Source organism: Saccostrea cucullata, unplaced genomic scaffold, assembly GCF_032062105.1.
Source record: "Saccostrea cucullata isolate Sc308-1 unplaced genomic scaffold, CSIRO_AGI_Scuc_v1 ctg12508, whole genome shotgun sequence".
Classification (NCBI taxonomy): Eukaryota; Metazoa; Mollusca; class Bivalvia; order Ostreida; family Ostreidae; genus Saccostrea; species Saccostrea cuccullata.
Window position 1 is genome coordinate 1 of NW_026922307.1, and position 19,525 is coordinate 19,525.

At 33.5% G+C, this 19,525-nt stretch overlaps 3 protein-coding genes across 3 annotated transcripts; 2 read left to right on the plus strand and 1 right to left on the minus strand.

The window, feature by feature from the left end:
- Nucleotides 1-3: 3 nt before the first annotated feature.
- On the plus strand, nt 4-5,383 carry LOC134261578 (diphosphomevalonate decarboxylase-like; the record flags this gene model as incomplete). The annotated part of the gene is made up of 5 exons (XM_062744006.1): nt 4-36; nt 1,402-1,569; nt 3,687-3,809; nt 4,079-4,231; nt 4,614-5,383. Coding segments are annotated over 5 exons (624 nt in total), but the record flags the coding sequence as incomplete, so codon positions are not given.
- A 697-nt stretch (nt 5,384-6,080) lies between these two features.
- On the minus strand, nt 6,081-12,514 carry LOC134261580 (uncharacterized). The gene is made up of 4 exons (XM_062744008.1): nt 12,284-12,514; nt 8,607-8,717; nt 8,261-8,383; nt 6,081-6,448 (listed from the first exon to the last, which is right to left on the minus strand). Exons 1-4 carry the CDS (start codon nt 12,459-12,461, stop codon nt 6,237-6,239), a joined length of 624 nt encoding a protein of 207 aa, XP_062599992.1. The 5' UTR covers nt 12,462-12,514; the 3' UTR covers nt 6,081-6,236.
- A 133-nt stretch (nt 12,515-12,647) lies between these two features.
- Nucleotides 12,648-18,436, plus strand: LOC134261579 (HEAT repeat-containing protein 3-like). Its single transcript, XM_062744007.1, has 7 exons — nt 12,648-12,932; nt 14,363-14,535; nt 14,620-14,707; nt 16,423-16,523; nt 17,029-17,138; nt 17,666-17,809; nt 18,177-18,436. Exons 1-7 carry the CDS (start codon nt 12,792-12,794, stop codon nt 18,434-18,436), a joined length of 1,017 nt encoding a protein of 338 aa, XP_062599991.1. The 5' UTR covers nt 12,648-12,791.
- Nucleotides 18,437-19,525: the final 1,089 nt, after the last annotated feature.

Consider the following 19,525-nt stretch of genomic DNA (forward strand, 5'->3'; position numbering starts at 1 on the left):
ACACACTGGCCGGAGCTCAGGATACTTATACTGGTGGTGAGATACAGGCTCTCTTAAGGTGCATTGTTACTCTGATAAGAGAGTAGCAAAATCTATTTTTTGTTTAGAACAGTGTCAAGTTAAGAGACTACTTCTGACAAATTTTGCAATTGTATGCTAAAATTGTATGCATTTTCATCATAAATAAGATTTCTTTTCAAAAAATCACTACTGTTTGTTAATTAAGGTTTTTCCACCCTTACAATTTTAATGGTTCAAAGAACAAAAACTGCATTTATTTTCATGTATTATAGTTTAATTTTACCAATTTTCGCAAAAAATTTATATGTCGCCATATTATTTGAGTTGGGAGACATAAATAATCAGGAGTGTATTTCAACATTAAAAAATCGTAATTTTTTTGAAAATAGTATTGCATATATTATGTAAAAACTGGTTCAAATACATAATTCTGATGCTTAGAGTACCAAAATACTTGCTACTTATAAGATAATTTGGAAATGTGAATATCAGGGAATCTATTTTACATTAAAAGTACAAAAAAGAAATGTCTGAATGAAGATATCTGAGAAGGAGTTATTGCCCTTGTCACAATTTTTAAAAGATAGAATAATTGATTAAATAATGAAAATATACATTTTTAAAGTTCTGATATTTAACAATATTTATCATTACACTTATTGAAAATCATTTTTTTTTTTTTTTTTTAAAAACTTTGTTCTTTTGGGTATGAATTTAAATTACCGGTAATAACAGTTTTGCAAAAACCTATGACATCATAGGAGGATGGAAATACCTTAAGGTAAAAATTACATGAATGATCAGGCCGTGAACCTGAAATACTCTCTTCATTTTATATGAAAAAAATTGTAAGTCTGAATATTGAGTCTGCGTATCTACTTCATTTTCAACATGAGGGTATCAGTCATTTACCTCATACTGGTAGATACATGTAATACGATCAATTTTATTCAATATTCATGTTTTGAAAAGAGGAATTTCTTTCCTTTTTTTCTAAGAATAAAAAGAAAATTGAGTTATTCCCCTTCAAGATATGATTAGTGAAAATATTTCTTTTTTAACATTAAATTTTTGGATTTACAAATGTAACTTGTGAGTGTGTTTGGAATAACAAATTGAGTACCTACATATTAAAATTTATATAAGAGTACATAAAAGAAAGAATAAGTTGATTTTTCATTTGACTGACAAGGAAAAAGATAAAAAAAACTTTATCAAAAGAAGAAAGACTAAATGCCTGCTATATCAGATCTTGAATTTTTTTTGCAAGAGGAACTATAGATTAAAATTTTTGGGACTTTTAAAAAAAAAAAAATGATATTAAGTGTTTGTTAGTATTTGACTTAAGAAAATAATTTTATGTACAAAAATGACTTTTAGGTTTCGGATCAAGCTAAGCAGACAGGAAGCACAGTGGGTATGCAGACAACAGTAGCAACTTCAGAACTCTTGCAGCAACGATTACAAACTGTACCTCAAAGAGTGGACAAGGTCAAACAAGCAATACTGAAAAAGGACTTCCACTCATTTGCAGAAATAACAATGAAGGTACACTGTGCAAATTGTGTAAACATATATTTTTTCAAGCATGATCTGTAAAGAAAAATATTTTTGAAAACAGTGTATAATTGTTATGTCAGAGAAAGCTGAAAATCATTACCACTCTTTTTTTCTTGTATTTTAACTTAAGTGTCTGGAATCCCTGGATAAAGACAAGTCTCTTTTTATTAAAGATAGTGAATTTTGACTGTACATGCATCTTGTACTGATTTTTAGCTCTTCTGAGCCAAAGGCTCAAAGAGTTAATGCTATGGCCATTTGTGCGGTGTGCGGTGTGCGTTAACTTTTTAGAATATGGGCCATAACTCAAGAACCCCTTGGCCAATCAGTGTCAAATTTGTCACAGGATATCCTTGGCCCAAGGGCTACCCTTTATACTAAAATAAGGTTTAGGACCCTTAAACAAGGGGAGATAATCAGGAAAACAAAACCGAAAGTACTGGTTGCTAAAAAATCTTCTTCTCCAGAACCACCAGGCAGATTTTCACCAAACTTACATACAAGGATCAGGATATGTTGAAGATTAAAAATTGTTCAAGGCATGACCGTCGGGCAAAGGGCCTGGTCTCAAGGTCACTTCAAAGTTGACCTAAATTTACAAATAATAAAAACGTTTATATTTTGCTTACTATTAGGACTAGGATCATCAAATCTTGTAAATTGATGCATCTCAGGACTTCACATCATGTTAACTCAAAAGTAGGTCACGGTGACCTACTTTTTAAATTTTGTGGGCATTTGTTTTCAAATTGATTTGAAGGCATATTTCGGGCACTTTAAGGCCTATGATCATCAAACTTTGTCAGTTGATGCATGTTGGGTCCTTGAACAACGTCAGCTTAAAAGTAGGTCACCGTGACCTACTTTTTGAACTTTATGACTAATTCTTCTTAAAACATTTAATCCAATTATTTCAGACACTGAGAGGTTTAGAATCATCAAATCTTGTTAATTGATGCATCTTGGGACCTTAAAACATATTTATGAAAAAGTAGGTCACTGTGACCTACTTTTTGAATTTTGCAGGCATTTGTTTTTGAATTGTTTAAAAGGCATATTTTGATTACCATCAAACCTAGGATCATCAAACTTGGTCAGCAGATGCATCTTGTGACTTTGAAAAATGTCGACCAAAATATAGGTCACGATGACCTAGTTTCAACATTTTATGGCTATATTTTAGTATCTTAGGTATTTATTGGCTTAGAATCATCAAACTTTGTGAGTTGATGCATCTTGGGTGTCCGGAGAGTAACAAACAAAAAGTAGGTCACGGTGACCTACTTTTGACATTTTATGGCTTTATTTAAGTAATTATGGTACTTATTGGCTTAGAATCATCAAACTTTGTAAGTTGATGCATCTTGGGATTTCAGAGAATGATGTCCAAAAAGTAGGTCACTGTGACCTACTTTCGACTTTTTATGGCTATATTTTAGTATCTTAGGTATTTATTGGCTTAGAATCATCAAACTTTGTGAGTTGATGCATCTTGGGTTTTCGGAGAGTTAAGATCAAAAAGTAGGTCACGGTGACCTACTTTCGACATTTTATGGCTTTATTTAAGCATCTATGGTACTAACTGGTTTAGAATCACTAAATTTTGTTTGTTGATGCATCTTTGGTTTTTAGAGAATGTCGATCAAAAAGTAGGTCATGGTGACCTACTTTTGAATATCTCAGGTACTTTTTGGCTTAGAATCATCAAACTTTGTCAGTTGATGTATCTTGGGTTTTCAAAGAATGTAGACAAAAAAGTAGGTCACGGTGACCTACTTTTAAATATCTCAAATACTTACTGGCTTAGAATCTTCAATCTTTGTTTATTAATGCATCTTGAGTCCTCAGAAAACTTCAATCTTAATATGGATCACTGTGATGTACTTATGGTTTTTTATAGCTTTATTATTAAAAATATTTTCAGTCATTATTGGCTAAGTATCATCAAACTTTGTCAGTTGATGCAACTTGGGTCTTAGGATACTTAAGGTTAGAGGCTTCAAATAGAAATGATAGATTGTACAATTTATCAGAAGAGTGATTCAAGGCCCTTGGGCCTCTTGTTTTAATGTACTCCAGACTAAGAAACTATTTTTTAACAACAGGACAGTAATCAGTTGCACGCTGTTTGCCTGGACACATATCCCCCTGTGTCTTATCTCACCGACACATCTCGTCACATTATGCAGCTTGTTCATGCCATTAATGAAGACAATTCCTCAAACATGGTAATTATATCAATTTCATACTTGAAAAAAAAAAAAATCATATTATGAAAGTGGTTTAGTATGATTTATACCTTAAGCTGATGTTTGATGGTTATATTGTGAAGATTAGTCCAAAGATTTCAAAAAATCCTAGACTGGATTTTTTAAAATTTAAAACTTGAAGTATTTAATAATTTTAACTATGGTGTGGGGAAGGGGTTATGTATTATATATGGGTCTTAATTTTTAATTTATTTTATTTCATGTTTTTGTATGTCTTGCTCTTCTAGGTAGCTTACAGCTTTGATGCAGGTCCCAATGCTTTCTTATTCATGCAAGAAAAAGATGTCCCAACAGTCCTACATATTCTTCGTTACTTCTATCCCAGCTCTGATCCCCACTTTCTCAGAGGGTTACCTGTCCCCGAGAAGGACGATCATCATGTAAGCTACCCAAAATTTTACATTAGCATCAAATGTCTTTTCTTTTGTGGTCTTACTTTCGTAATAATCCTTTAGTTTGACATGGCATCAAAATATTCTCCAGAGTTTATATACATGTATTAGAAATGCACAACATCATTTCTGTGAAACAGATAAATACTGTAAGCCAACCTTTTTTTGGCAAGCGACAAATATTCCAGAGTTTCATGACCTTAATTTACTCATGTATATTTCTCGTCGGGATAAGGTCTCAAAAATTAATCATCAGGAATAGATTTCAAATGAAAAAGCAGGAATGAAAGATGACACAATTAATAGCTGGTTTACAGTAAGTATTAAATGAAGACAGCTGTTGGTTTAATTTGTCAGATTTTAATTACAGGTGGATTACACTACCTTCATTGAACTCAAAGTGGTTCCTAGGGCCCTTAAATTTATCATCCACACAAAACCTGGACCAGAGCCTAGTGTGAAGGAAACGGACTGTACACTTCTAGACTGCAATGGCTTACCTAAACTTCATCATTGACAGGAATTGAACCATGATGAGATTTTTATGATACTCTTTTTGTACAAAATAAACAATGAATAACAAACACTATGCATTGTTAACTGAAGGGAGGAATTAGAATTTAAGTTAGAACAGAATCAGCATTAAAAAACATGGTGCAAAGCAGGACATTCTCTCATGATCATTGGCAAGAGGTGAAAGATGTATAAATATTGCATATAGTTGAATGTATATTTAATGAAAAGTTTTCACCCCAAGAAAACCATTAATCAACCGAGGTGCACTTGCACAGACGAAGTTGACAATAGTTTTCTTGGAGTGAAATTTTCAATGTTACATTCAACTACATGCAGTTTTTATGATGTTATACTGAATGTTTATACAAATACATTAACAGTGAACTTTGTGGGTATAAATTCTGAGCAATCACTTTTTTTTTTTAGCATCACCCGTCGTCAAGCAATTTGACTCTTGCTACGCTGGAGGGCGCGTCTTCATTATTCAGCAGGCAATAGTGATTTATAGCAAATGTTTCGCAATGAATCAGATTCATTGACAACTAATTTACATGAAAGTACTGGTATAATTAAGTTCATCTACAAAGTTAAGGGTAACTTATGTATTACACTTGCTTCGACTCCCAGGTTTAAGCTTTTGGAGCAGATTTCTTTTCAAGTACTTCAATCAGAGATACTTGAAAGATGCTTCTAGTTCATTTCATTTTACCAGTCATGCAGCATCCAAAGCAAGCCTTGTAGTATCAGTGTGCATCCTTACGTGCATCATCCAATGACATCTTTGCAAGTTTGGTTCTGGTAAGGCAAATACATGTACATATAGTCACATTAGAATGAACCTGCACCAAAAATTTGAACATGATCAACCATCTGGAAAATGTATTTGAGATCTGGCATCCAAAGCAAGTCTGGTAATATGCATGTTTATATATGCATCTTAATAGATGTATCATCCATGCAAGGTTGGACAACAAAGGGCTTACAGGTACTTGGAAATGAGACCGTTCCAATTGGTCATTCTTAAATTTGCATTATCTGAAACCATAAAAAGGGGTTGTCTCCATGTAGATAAAAATAAAATACATGTAAATGTAGGATAGGTAAACAATTCTAACTGTGACATCACAGTTGTATGTTGACATTTTTTCCAGTATGATCGGGGCATTGGGTAGGAGAACACAAGAATTTCGAACATTTTCTCCACTCTATTAAAGATTCTTCAGGATAATAAAACTATTATAGACTGAACACAATCTTGTACATAAAAGTTTATGAAATGACATCCAGATAAGATGACAATGAAAAGTCAGAAAGATCATAATTAATATGTTACTCATTTAATTTCGCAACCTCTGGTAAATATAAAATGTATGTACATTCAAACGAGATAATAGCCAAAAAAAAAAAAAAAACATAGCTTGAAAGTTCATACTACATGCATTATTGTCTTTGATGAAATTACATCCTCAAATCTGTTTTAGTCTGACTCGTCAATATCATAGGAAACTCCTGGCATTGGTCTAATCGGATTCCCAAAAAGATCTTTTTCATAATGTCTTGGGTTGCAGAAATGCACGGCTGTACCAGGATTTGGCCACTTCATAACCATTCTCTCATAACCACTGACGTGAATGAGTCCCAGTATAAAAGCCATTGGCCAGAAGATGTGCATCTTTTTGTATTTCTTCACTGTAAAATAAAAAAGATAACTTTATATAATGGAATGATAAAACCATCTAGGATTTGACAGTTGGAATCAGTTCAGAAATTATATATTCATCATACAGATTCAGATTTAATTCAACACAAGATTTAAATTCCATAAAGCTCTTTTTTTGGCCAGAAGTTGATTTTCATACTGGGATATACAATAGCGCTGAGCAACAATGCCGATAATCTATAACAATGCAATTAGTTCAGCTGTGAAAAAGTTTTGTATTCATGTGATATGTTTTTTCCAGTACCAAAATACATGTAGTACATGTATTCACTCAAAATGTTTCAGCTTGAAATTTTTTAGAGTAAAATATGAGATTTTTAAAAGATGTCATATTGTTTTCAATTTGCAAACACTATTAAAGGTTGTTGTTGAATGGTTGTACACTGTATTTCATAAACAAGAATTTTTTTGCTACAACTTATTTAAAGGGCCTAATAGATATTCACTTTGCTTATAAATTGAGGTTACTGAGTAGGGATGGGTATCACCAAAAATTTCGTATTGCGATATATCACAATTTTTTCCCAAAATATCACGATAATATCATATTTTTACAGACAATTTTTACAATGAATTTAAATTAACAGTCCTTATTTTTCTTAAAAATATGCTAGAAAAAAAAAAATTCACGATTTTAAATTTTTTCGTACATAAAATTATTCATGTTTGGATGGTAAGATGCCATTCTTTTCACCTTTAACAACATTTTTTAGACTTTCAGAGAGTGAAAATTAAAATACAGAACAAATAATGAATAATTCCTGGACTTTATAATATGTACCTAGATATCGGTATTTGGGTCTCCGTATCACAATACGTATCATGCAACAAAAAATCGCGATATACCAGTATACCGATAAAATCGCACATCCCTATTACTGAGTTAAGAAAAGATCATTTTTATTGTTACTGAAAATGTTCCTGAATAAATATATTCCAATATAATCACACAATATCCAGTTTATGAAACTGGGTGTAAAACTAACTAGACACACAGGCTGACAGCTGGTAAAGGCTGTCAGTCCTGCCAAAAATAGACTAGACTGACAAAAATATGGTCTTTTATAATTTTATAGCAATTATGTAACTAAGACCAATTTACCACAACTTTCATTACAAATCTATAGACTGATGAATTCTGCCCCTTTATTTGTTACACTTTGTTAGCGATACTCTTAGTTGTTTTGAGGCAGATTTTATATTGGGGCAGTTTACGCTTTTTTATAAACGCTTTGCGGTTTATAAAGCGAAAACTGCCCCAAGTTATGTTATATCGTATAATAGAAGTTGAAATAAGCTTCATTCCTTAAATAAGAAATTCACAGCGGATTATACCCAGTCCTAATATAAATATACTGAATATTATTCATTATGTAAAATTTAAGAGAAAGAAACCTTAAATCAAAAAATTTATATTTGATCATGCAGAGTTGCAAAAATGCTAACAGAATCTTATTATCAAAGTGGTAAATAAAAATTCCAAAACAGTTCCCCCCAGTTTGACCCTACATGTACCTTCAAAGTACTCTTTTTCAGTTTCCTGCATTACACATGTTATACTGTAAAATTTAATGTACATGTTCTTGTTTCCATAATTGCACAGAAACACAGTTTCTGTTTAATCCGTGAGTAGAGAATTGCATGGGTTGTCCTAATGTATTTCTTGTGACAAGACCTTTATTTGGGTATATACCAACATCTTTTAGCTCCTTACTTTGAGTTTGGAATATGACTTGCATGTACTTTTTTGGAAAAAAAAATAGTTTAGTTAAAATACTTACAGATAGGGCCTTTAACTACAGCCCAGGTGGCGTTGGCAGCAAAAAACACCCCATATAAGTTATCTCTGTCAAAGTATGTGTTCCAGGCATACCAAGACGCCCCAAAGAATAATGTAGAGAACACTGAAAAAATAATAAATACATCATTTCAGTTAGATTTAACCAAGATTGTGAATCATAATTCAGATTATTCAGAGCAAAATTCATTCAAGCCAAGCTCATTTTTTTTTTTGAAAACCTGGTGATGTATTCAGAAAGGTCCTATTAAGTGTGTGTGCATGTTCTTAAATAATTAATATCTGCATTATCAGCCTTTATATAAGCACAGGAATATCACTGAACTTACTTCCCAAAGGTACATTTCTTGCCACCAGTTGTGCAAAATAGCGTGCAGTACGAGATCCTGGATTTTTGGGGTGAGGTAAAATGTAGCAGTCCGCCAATGAGAAATACACCCCTGTGAACAGAAAAATTTGTAATCTTTTAAGACTTCTTTTTTAAATATTGATCACCAAGTCACGATAATTCAAAACTGTAAAATAAAAGTAAGTGAAAATCATACTGACTGCAAAAAAGCAATGCTGTAAATTAGGGATGGCAATCGATTGCAGAATTGCCTATCGGTTAACCGCAAAACGTTCCGACCGGTTAACCGGTTAGTTGTTTCATGGTATACATTTTGACATTTTCTTTTCTGATCATATACACAAAAAGGCTTAAAAAGATGTTTGAAGTTACATTCTGTTTATTATTTTGATCAGGGAATTTTATGTATTATACATAAGAGTATTTTTTATTTCAATTTCAATAGACAAGAAAACCAGAAGTCTCTGTCGAGACTGAAGCTCTACTGGTTTGTTCGTATAACGAAGAGAAAAGAACGTAAGGAGTTGGGAATTGAAACTTTACAACAGCAATAAATAGAATAATGATCCTTGATTAAGTCTTTTTATGTTCTTAGTGTAGTCTACTTGCATGCCACATTATATTATAATCAGACTAAAACTGTATTTGGAGTAGCATTGTGAGAGTATTTAACAGAAATTTCTATTTGTAGCAAACAAGGCAATAATGTTCATCGAAGTCAAAAACCGATAAGCAGAATTGTGTATCATAGTGTAGTCTACTTGTGTGCCAAGTTATATTGAAATCAGACCAATCTGTAGCATTTTGAAAAAATTTCACAGAAATTTCTATTTTTAGTAACCACGGCAACATCGTTCATCAAAATCAAAAACCAAAACACAGAATTATGTATCTTAGTGTAATCTGCTTGTATACCAAGTTATATTGAAATCAGACCAAAACTGTAGGAGACATAGCATTTTGAATGAATTTCACAGAAATTTCTATTTTTAGTAACAACAGCAACACCTTTCATCGAAATCAAAAACTGATACACAGAATTATGTATCTTAGTGTAGTCTACTTGTGTGCCAAGTGAAATCAGACCAAAACTGTAGGAGGAGTAGCATTTTGAAAAAATTGTTTACAGACAGACAGAGAGCTGGAAGGACAGGCGGACGGACGTCGGACGTATTACTATCGCATAAGCTCTTCTGGTCTCTGACAGTAGAACTAAAAATTAAGAAAACCATGAATCTTCCTTGAGAAATCAGACAGGGATAATTTTCCAACGCAGATGTTCAAGAAGTCAATTCTGCGTTATCACCATAATCAGAACTAGTCTATGTCTAAAATCTCACTTTATTTACAATTTACAACATTCTTTATAATAATATGATTTTAATTAATAGATAACGGCAAGATATAGACACACTGAAATTAATAGTGCTTAGCGGTGATGTTTTTAATATCATTAAAACTCACAGGACTATCTGGGTAAGAGCATGATGTTATAAAAACAGTAATAATTAACACTTTACGAATTGACCAATTACCCTGTCATCATCTTCGCTAGCCAAGGGTTTCTGATACGCTACTCTCCTCATAATCCCTTGGCATACCGTGTTGATAGAAGTTGTTTTTTTTTCTCGAGTACTGATTGGAATTCGGCACACCCGTCTACCAATAAGCAACTGTTTTTTGTAAATGACGATATTTGCGTTTGGGATACTTCTTGCTCTTTAATCTCGGAAATGAAAAACGCAAGTAAAAAAACGATCCATAAGATAACATGCAATTCTATGAATTGATATGGTGTCATCCAATATCTTCTACATATGTGATTAAGAATCTATATTGAAGCTTCCGATTTGTACTATAAATAATAAATAAACATAACTCAATTATTGCTTCTTAATTATTCTTGAAAAAAAACTTTGATTTAATTTTTTTAAACACGAGTCTTGATTTTTGTCGATGACGCAATCTGTGCGTACCCGAGAGATTCAAGATCACGTGACAAAAACAATCCCGTCTTTTATCTTCACCATATGCCAAGGGTTCAAGAGGAGAGTAGCGTATCAGAAACCCTTGGCTAGCAAAGATGTTACTCAAACAGAAATTTATGTTTTGCTTAAATGTATTCAAAAGCTGCAAAGTTAGAACTAACGATCTTAGTACATATGAAAAGTCTAAAAAATGCGGCTTTTGGTCTATTTCTTACAATAATCATTTTTGTTAAAAAATGCATTTAAATAGCTGAATTTTAATTAACCAAATAAAGCTAAATAGCTATTTCAAGCCTAATAGCAAAAGATTGTACTGGACCTGGGGGGTACCCCGAATTACCGAAATGCCCCTGATTTACCGAAATGCCCCTGGAAATTACTGAAATGCCCCATAAAACTACCGAAATGCCCCTTGAATTATATTCTAATGGTCATTTTATGACAATTTATGATAAATTTTATTTATAAAACTGTGTTTTTTTAACAAAAATTAAAAAACAAACCTTTTAATTCGCTCGAATATAGTGACTACTAAGAGCGATAACTCTTGCAGCATTATCGCAGCAGGAAGCGTGTTATTGGCCGTTGTTATATTATTACTGTATGATTTAATGATCCATATTCTTCTTTCTTTCTCTTTTAATTTGTTGACAAAATTTTATACGGTATGTCTTGTTAAATATTTAAAAAGAAGAAGAAGAAAACATGACAGAAGCACAAGTAGGTACACTTTATCATTTACACCTCATATAAGTACAGTATAATAACGTCAGGTTTAAAAATAAGAGATTTTTATTTATTTTTTATTTTAATTTGGAAGAAAACATATATTTTTTAATAGAAATCACTTAAGAATGTTCGCCTGTATCATTAAATTACAATCTACCACCCACCGCAACCCCAAGATACCGTTGCCCAGCTCTTGCCACGTGGAGGCCTTCTCAATAAGAGCCATAATTTTGAAGAAAAAAAATTTAAAGCCAAAGATGAATTATTAAACATTCAAACTAGAAAAAAATTAACACAAAGATCAAGTTTAAAATCATAATAATTTAACCCAAAGACGAAAACTAAATATGAATTTAAAGAATCTAAAGATGGATAGTGGGGGATCATTCTTGAAACAATAATTGATTAAGCCCAGATTACCTAATAAGAAAAAACGAATCAATTTATATTTTACCAGACACTGAAAATATTTATATATACTACTGATACCAATAAACAGAATACACATGTTTGACATGTGTCACTAGGTTCGAAATGACGTAGAGATAGATCAACTACGCATACCAGAGTTATCTCTCTTAGATAAACACACGTTTTTGAACAAAAAAAAACACATTTGTAATTTTTTTTTTAATTTTAAAGTTTAAAATATGTATAATAATCTCACCACCTTTCATATTAATCAAAATATTTAAGTTTTTAAAGGGCATTTCGGTAGTTTTAGGGGGCATTTCGGTAATTTCCAGGGGCATTTCGGTAATTTCCAGGGGCATTTCGGTAAATCAGGGGCATTTCGGTAATTCGAGGTACCGGGACCTGGGTATATCATTAGATTAAAAACAGAGTCGCCTTTTACGCCATAACCTCTGACTGCAATGTACCTATTTATTATATTAAAAAGAATGTACTTTTTAGGTAAAATCTACAATATTTTTTTTACCATATATAAATCCGGCTTTGCCAAGAATGTACATCTTTTTGGTTGTATTATTTCTAATGTCACCAAAGAACAAATGATATTTCGTAACTTTGTCCCATTCTGTAGGCTCTTCTAATATTTCTCGCCGATATTTTTTCTTAAATTCAGGAGGAAAACCCTGCAAACCATATCCAGGCATTTTCCTAACAAATTCTATCCTATGCCCTTGGCATAGAACAGATACCTAGTATCAGTTTCGTAGTTTCAGTTTCACATTGTTTCCATTTAGTTTTAACGTGATAAAATAAATAACCACTAGGTTGTCACAATACCTTATATCTAATATCAGATAATCTTCTGAAATCTATCCTAAAGTTTCTCTTTAAAACTTTATATATAATACGGATTGGCGGCTGGCCTAGCCTCCACCGGAAGTGACAAAGGAAAACAAACGTCCACATGGCTGGCCAACCCAAAGCTGACTGCGGTTTTAAAGTTTAATTAGTGATGTAAGAATGAATTTCTGAATATGGGGAAAACGAAGAATAAAAAATTCAAAATAGAGAGACCAAAACCAACAGGTTTGATAAGTGTTAAAGATGCAGAGAATGAAATGGAACAGAGTACAAACTCTCCAAACAGTGACTCTATTCATTCCTTGCTCGAGAAGGTAAATATATAGACTAAAGATGAATCTCTCTCTCACTCTCTCTGTCTGTCTTTTCTCTGTCTGTCTGTCTTTTCTCTGTCTGTCTCTGTCTATCTCTCTCTCTGAGTCTCTCTCTATCTCTAAGTTGCGATTCTCATGACTGATTTAATTAAATCCTCTCATTTTCTTATATTAACATTCAGTGTAATTTTCTTAATTGTCACTTTTTTTCCTCACAATGTTCGTTTGCATTATTTGAATTTGCAACGTCACAAACATCACAAATGGCTGTTACGTTTATAAAGCACACCAGTTTTGAGGGACGCTAAATTCACTTAAAAGATTAGCGAAATAGACAATCATGAAGAGGAAAAATTAGAGAATGTAAATATAAGCATTTGAATTCATATTTTGGGATGCTTGTATCAATGGATGTTCAAGATATAAAAGCACAAGTCGTCTTGAAATACTGAAATACCTTTTGCAGATTATCTGGTTCTCTTTGTATTCAACTCATCCATGTTGTTGCCCATGTGGCACAGTGATTAGAGTGCTAGCTGCAGAACTGTGGCTCTCTGCTTGAAAAGCTTTAAAAAGCATAATCGACAAGAAATAATACCTGAGTGACAAAAATTGGCAGCATAAATCGAAGAATCGAATTTTCTCAAGCAGAGAGCTACAGCTATGCAGCTATTAGAGTGCCTGCTTAAGAATCATGAAGTTAGGAGCTGATACTTACGTCAAAGATACAAATCCAGTGTATGTGGGACATGGAGACTAGTCCTCTGAATAAGACCTAGTTAGAATAATCACAGGCACCTGAATTTTTATCAGCCAGATGCTCAATAAGCCAAATATCAATAAATTCTACCCCCTATATATATAAATACACATTCAAGGTGTGCAACACCATTTTGACCCCCCCCCCCCCCCCACCAATTCGATTCAGGCTTCAATTTAACACCTAAATCGGATATGCCTATGGTTTGCGTGTAGCATTGGGTTCAAATATGATAATTCTCTCTTAATTTACCTTTCTTCCTAAAGTTTAAATCCAATGCGTTGATAATGCTTTCAACTAAAATCCATGCAAACTTCAAATTTCATCCCGAAGCTTGATGGCCATCAGCTGATGTCACAAAAATCACAGCTCCTCACTGAATGCTCTAACACATATTAAATATTTAATACAAGAATTATAAAAAAAAAGTTATTGACAAACAAAAATCAGGAAAAAAAACCCCAAAAGATAATGTTGTTTGTTATCCTTGATTTTTTTTAACATATCTTTAATTTATTTATATATTAGAGCATTCAGCGTTCTGTAACTTGACATCATTACAGATGGGGAAATTCCCCGCCCACAGGGTCTGTGGGACAACCCTGATATTTACATACCACGTCCTTTTAAATTCAAGAGAACTGAAGCAGCAGTTTGAAAATTTTTACAGCTTAGTGGCCCGTCAGAGGAAGAGAGAGAATGTAGTTGTACAACTTTAGCCAATCTTGTATCCCAGCCAAGTGCTGTAAAAATTCTCCTTCAACACAATGTGGTGAAAATCCTGGCTCCTGTGATTTTAGATAAAAATCCTGAGATTCAAGTCAAAGCCCTTGGGGCACTGAGGTAATAATTTTTGTCTAAATGTATAAATGTAATTATTTACATAATCTGTAATAGGTGTATTTATATGTGCCTGTTTACATGTAGAAATCTCAGTGTGGATGGTGGTGAAACAGTCTGTCAAGAAATGGTCAAGAAGGATGTTCTCACACCTCTCCTGATTCTGTTTAAACAGGTAAAAGGATTGTGTCGTGTTACAGAAAATTTGTAAACTGGTCAGTAATCATTGCTGAAATTATTATTATTTTTCAGGATATCATTACTAAAACTCAAAATAAGATCCCCTTTAAGGCCAACAAGCATTCCTGAAAACATTCACAACTGCATAGAGTGATCTAGAAATACAGTGACTCTGTATCAGAGCATTTTTATTAGCTCACCTAAGCCGAAGGCTCAAGTGAGCTTTTCTGATCATATTTTGTCTGTCGTCCGTCCGTCTGTCTAGCTGTCTGTCCATCTGTAAACTTTTCTCATTTTCGACTTCTCAAGAACCACGGGGCCAATTTTAGTCAAACTTGATACAAAAGCTCTTCTTGGGTGAAGGAGAGTTTAAATTGTTAAAATGAAGGGCCAAGTCCCTTCACAAGGGGAGATAATCAAGAAAAGGCAAAAATAAGATGGGGTCATTAAAAAATCTTCTTGTCAAGAACCACTGGGCCAGAAAAGCTGAAACTTATGTGAATTAAAGCATGCTGGAATAGTGTAAGTTCAAAATTGTAAAAATCATGACCCCCCAAAGAAAGGGTAGGGCCACAATAGGGAATCAAAGTTTTACATAGAAATATATGGGAACAATCTTTAAAATCTTCTTCTCAAGAACCACTGGGCCAGGAAAGATGAAACTTATGTGGAAACATTTTGGGGTAGTGTAAACTCTAAATTGTAAAGATCATGACGCCCGGGAGTAGGGCAGGGCCACATAGGGAATCAAATTTTTACATAGAAATATATAGGGAAAATCTTTAAAAATCTTCATCTTAAGAACCATTGGGCCAGAAAAGATGAAACTTATGTGGAAGCATCCTGGGGTAGTGTAGATTCTAAATTGTTAAAATCATGACCCCGGAGGTAGGGTGGGGCCACAATGGGGACTACAAGTTTTACATAGAAATATATAGGAGAAATCTTTAAAAATCTTCTACTCTGACAAGAACCATTGGGCCATAAAAGCTGAAACGTATGTGGAAGCATCCTTGGGTATTGTAGAATCTGAATTATTAAAATCATGACCCCTGGGGGTAGGTTGAGGTCATAATAGGGAATCCAAGTTTTATGTAGAAATATATAGGAAAAATGTTCTCAGGAACCAGTGGGCCAGGAAAGCTAAGTTGAAACTTAGGTGGAAGCATCCTTGTGTAATGTAGATTTTAAATTATTAAAATCAAGATGGGGATGGACCATGGTGGGGTGTGGGGTAAGGGGCCACAATAGATATAAGAAGAGGGGAAATCTGGTGAAGAACTCCATCACCTAATTTACTCAGGTGAGCGATGTGGCACATGGGCCTCTTGTTTACTTTGGACTCAGCATACTTTGTGCAACTGTTAGATTATAAATGCATTGAAATCAAATGTAATTAATGATAATTATGAATTAAAAATTCATTAAAATTATTTGAAATTTTTTAGAGTTTTTAGTATCGATATGAAATTGTTTTAGTCTTGCAAAATTGATTTTGATTAATGCTAAACTGCAAGTAAATTTACAGTTGTTTTGTATTGTTTGTTTGACGGGATGTTATATACATGTAGTACAAAGGAATCATTCTTTCCTTCTTTCCTTCCAAATATGGGGGGGGGGGGCTCTGACCAGGTATACTTTCACAATCTGTATGACAGTACTTATTGAACTATATAATAACACTTTAAATTTATTTTTTCTGTCATGCAGTATGATTCTAACTGGACCCCAGAGAAATCTACTGGAAAGAAACACAAGGACTTTAAGTCTTCCATTTTTACAGAAGCTGTGCATATATTATGGAATCTGTGGTAGGTAACTTTTACATAACTTAGTGTTTATATGGTGGTATATTCTATTTCTTTTTTAGGATCATAGTCCTCAGTGAATAAGGGGTAAAAATATATATGCATAAAATCTATAAAAAATTATTTCAACAGAACATACCAGTTAGTAGTAGGTCAGAATGTTATCCGAGCATTACCATTTAATTTAATTGATTTGTGTACATCCTTATGTTGTGTAGATTTTATTCAGTGCAAGTTATTTTAAGTCCCTTGAGTAAGGTTGCAAATTTTACAAAGTACAATTTCTTATTTAACAACAAAAAAAGTTGTAAACTGTACCAAGCATTAGTCTGTAAACATGTTGTAAGATTAGTGTTGTTGAAAACGTCAGCATTAATTTTCTTAGTGCATGTATTAAAAATTCAATAAATGGAATACAATGTTCCCATTATCATGATTATGAAGTGATGAAAAAGAGATGTACATGTAGCTTTGGAAAACTTGAACAAATATTCTAGGCTTTTTTAAGTGAGAATAGTGAAGAGGCTTTGGAGATTTTTAACAACGAGAATCTCCTTCCTGTCTTGTGTCCATGTATGCAGTACACAGTGTATGGAGAGGAATTGGCAGTCACTGTTGGTAGGGATTTCATTCTTAAAATCAAATCATAACAGGCATATAGTTGCTAAATAATTCTGATCTGTTAAAATTTTCTTACAAATCTTTTATTTTGTAAAAAATGAAGACTTGTTTTCAAGGAGAAAAACCAAGACCAGAATATACTAATTTTACTTTATCTCAAGTCTTAAAAAACTTTGTATTTGGCTGTGCTTATTTTCAGTATAGTTGATATTGGCTCAAATCAAAGTTACTTTTTTTGGTATCACATATTACTGTAGATCACTTTTTATTCGCAAAATCTTTATTTTCGCATAATTACGCGAGACGGTATGCTCGCAAAAATTTCATTCTCATGTATAATAGAATTCCATAAGATTATATAGAGCAGTGATCACAACTCGTGAAAATTTTGTCTCGCTTATAAAGAGTTAATGGCTATCTTGCAGAAATAAGGTGTCGCGAAAATTATGTGATCTACAGTAGCTGTATAGTTTTAAGTATACCAGACAATATATTTCTTCAGTTATATTTGTCCATTATTTCAGCAAACTGCCTGTATACAATAACGGAAGACAATTCCCCTGTCATCAAGATGTTTCAGGACCCAGATGTTCTTGGTCTTCTAAATTCTTTGATTTCTTTAAGCTCTGACTCATCAGACCTTATCCTCTTAAAAATGCTTGCAACAGGTAAAGTTTCATGATTGATCATTGATGGTCTGTTTAGAGAAAGGACTCAAATTGCCTGCATTTATGCTTATAATTCTTTTATAGATTTTTCAAGCAGCAGTATCTTGTCTGATATTGCCCTGCAAACTGTGAAACTTAGTACACACTCTGTACTTCAAGTTTGCATGGCAGCTCATTGTCATGACAAAAGTCTTTCAAAAATAGGCCAAAGTCAGAGACTTCTGGTTAAAGATGGTCTTATTGTACAGTTTCCAAATATTCATATAACATTATCATTAATTGCATCATTGCATCTTTTTAAGCCCTCAATCTTGATTTGAAGGACTTACTTTCGCTTCCTGATTATTTAATTCTTTACATTTTGTAGGTATTATGGTAAATATCAGCTCAGGAAAAGCTGCAAATGGTTTAGGCAGTGTATTGAAATCTGTCTCGGAGGTATTAAAGCTTGAAGCCATGGATGTAGCTCAGAAAGTAGCTGGTGCAAATTCTTCCTTATTAAATGGTGAGAATGGTATGGTGACAGACGAGGAAAATGGCGCACCACACAAAATAGTCACCGGCCAGGTAAGAACTTTGGATTCTAAGATGAATTGGAGAATACATGGGCATACAAATATATTGTAAAGGAAAGTTATAATGGTCTTGCTTTTTCATGTGAACCATGTAGCTTCCATAGGAAAAATGTATTTTATTCATCTAGCTTCTTTCTGATCTGAAACTCAGTAGTCAGATCAAACTGATAAATGAGAGAGTAAAAAGTCATAACCTCAGCCCAGGGAATCTGAATAAAGAAGAGAATCTCTGATTTTCTCACAACTTAACAATCATGTGTTTACTCAAACAATATGCTACTGCCAATTTGGCACCCCTCATAATAAATGATGGGTATTGTATTACTACATCATTACATTTGGGTAGGAATAGTAGATTAAATTTTGTTATTTTCTGACAAACTGAACGTAATTAACTTTAACACATACCGGTAGTCATTATACCCGCACTTTCGAAAGAAAGTTCGGGTATATTGTTGTTACTCATGTCCGTCCGTCCGTCCGTCCGTCTGTCACACTTTTCTTCCCTGAACTCCTCCTACATTTTTCACAGTAGCTTAATCATCCTTTGGGAGATGGTTGGGGGTGTCATGTAGATGTGCAGTAAGGTTTCGGAATTTTGATTTTGCCCCGGGGGATCAAATGGGGGTCGAAAAATGACGTTTTTTATACAAAAAGCCCCTTCTTCCATGAACTACTTCTACAATTAACTCAGCAGCCTAATCATCTTTTGAGAGATGGTTGGTGGTGTCATGTAGATGTGCAGTAAGGTTTCGGAATTTTGATTTTGCCCCGGGGGATCAAATGGGGGTCGAAAAATGACGTTTTTTATACAAAAAGCCCCTTCTTCCCTGAACTCCTTCTACATTTTACTCAGCAGCCTAATCATCTTTTGAGAGATGGTTGGTGGTGTTATGTAGATGTGCAGTAAGGTTTCGGAATTTTGATTTTGCCCCAGGGGATCAAATAGGGGTCGAAAAATGATGTTTTTTATACAAAAAGCCCCTTCTTCCCTGAACTCCTTCTACATTTTACTCAGCAGCCTAATCATCTTTTGAGAGATGGTTGGTGGTGTCATGTAGATGTGCAGTAAGGTTTCGGAATTTTGATTTTGCCCCGGGGGATCAAATGGGGGTCGAAAAATGACGTTTTTAATACAAAA

Bases quoted from the DNA above. Each gene is read 5' to 3' on its own strand.
- LOC134261580 (XM_062744008.1), bottom strand. From the start codon at position 12,461: ATGCCTGGATATGGTTTGCAGGGTTTTCCTCCTGAATTTAAGAAAAAA. The intron at 8,718-12,283 runs GTAAAAAAAATA...TTCTGTTCACAG, and splicing joins CAAAGCCGGATTTATATATG to GGGTGTATTTCTCATTGGCG. The intron at 6,449-8,260 runs GTAAGTATTTTA...TTTATTTTACAG, and splicing joins TGTAGTTAAAGGCCCTATCT to TGAAGAAATACAAAAAGATG.
- LOC134261579 (XM_062744007.1), top strand. From the start codon at position 12,792: ATGGGGAAAACGAAGAATAAAAAATTCAAAATAGAGAGACCAAAACCA. The intron at 14,708-16,422 runs GTAAAAGGATTG...TCTGTCATGCAG, and splicing joins TCCTGATTCTGTTTAAACAG to TATGATTCTAACTGGACCCC. The intron at 16,524-17,028 runs GTAGGTAACTTT...GGCTTTTTTAAG, and splicing joins CATATATTATGGAATCTGTG to TGAGAATAGTGAAGAGGCTT.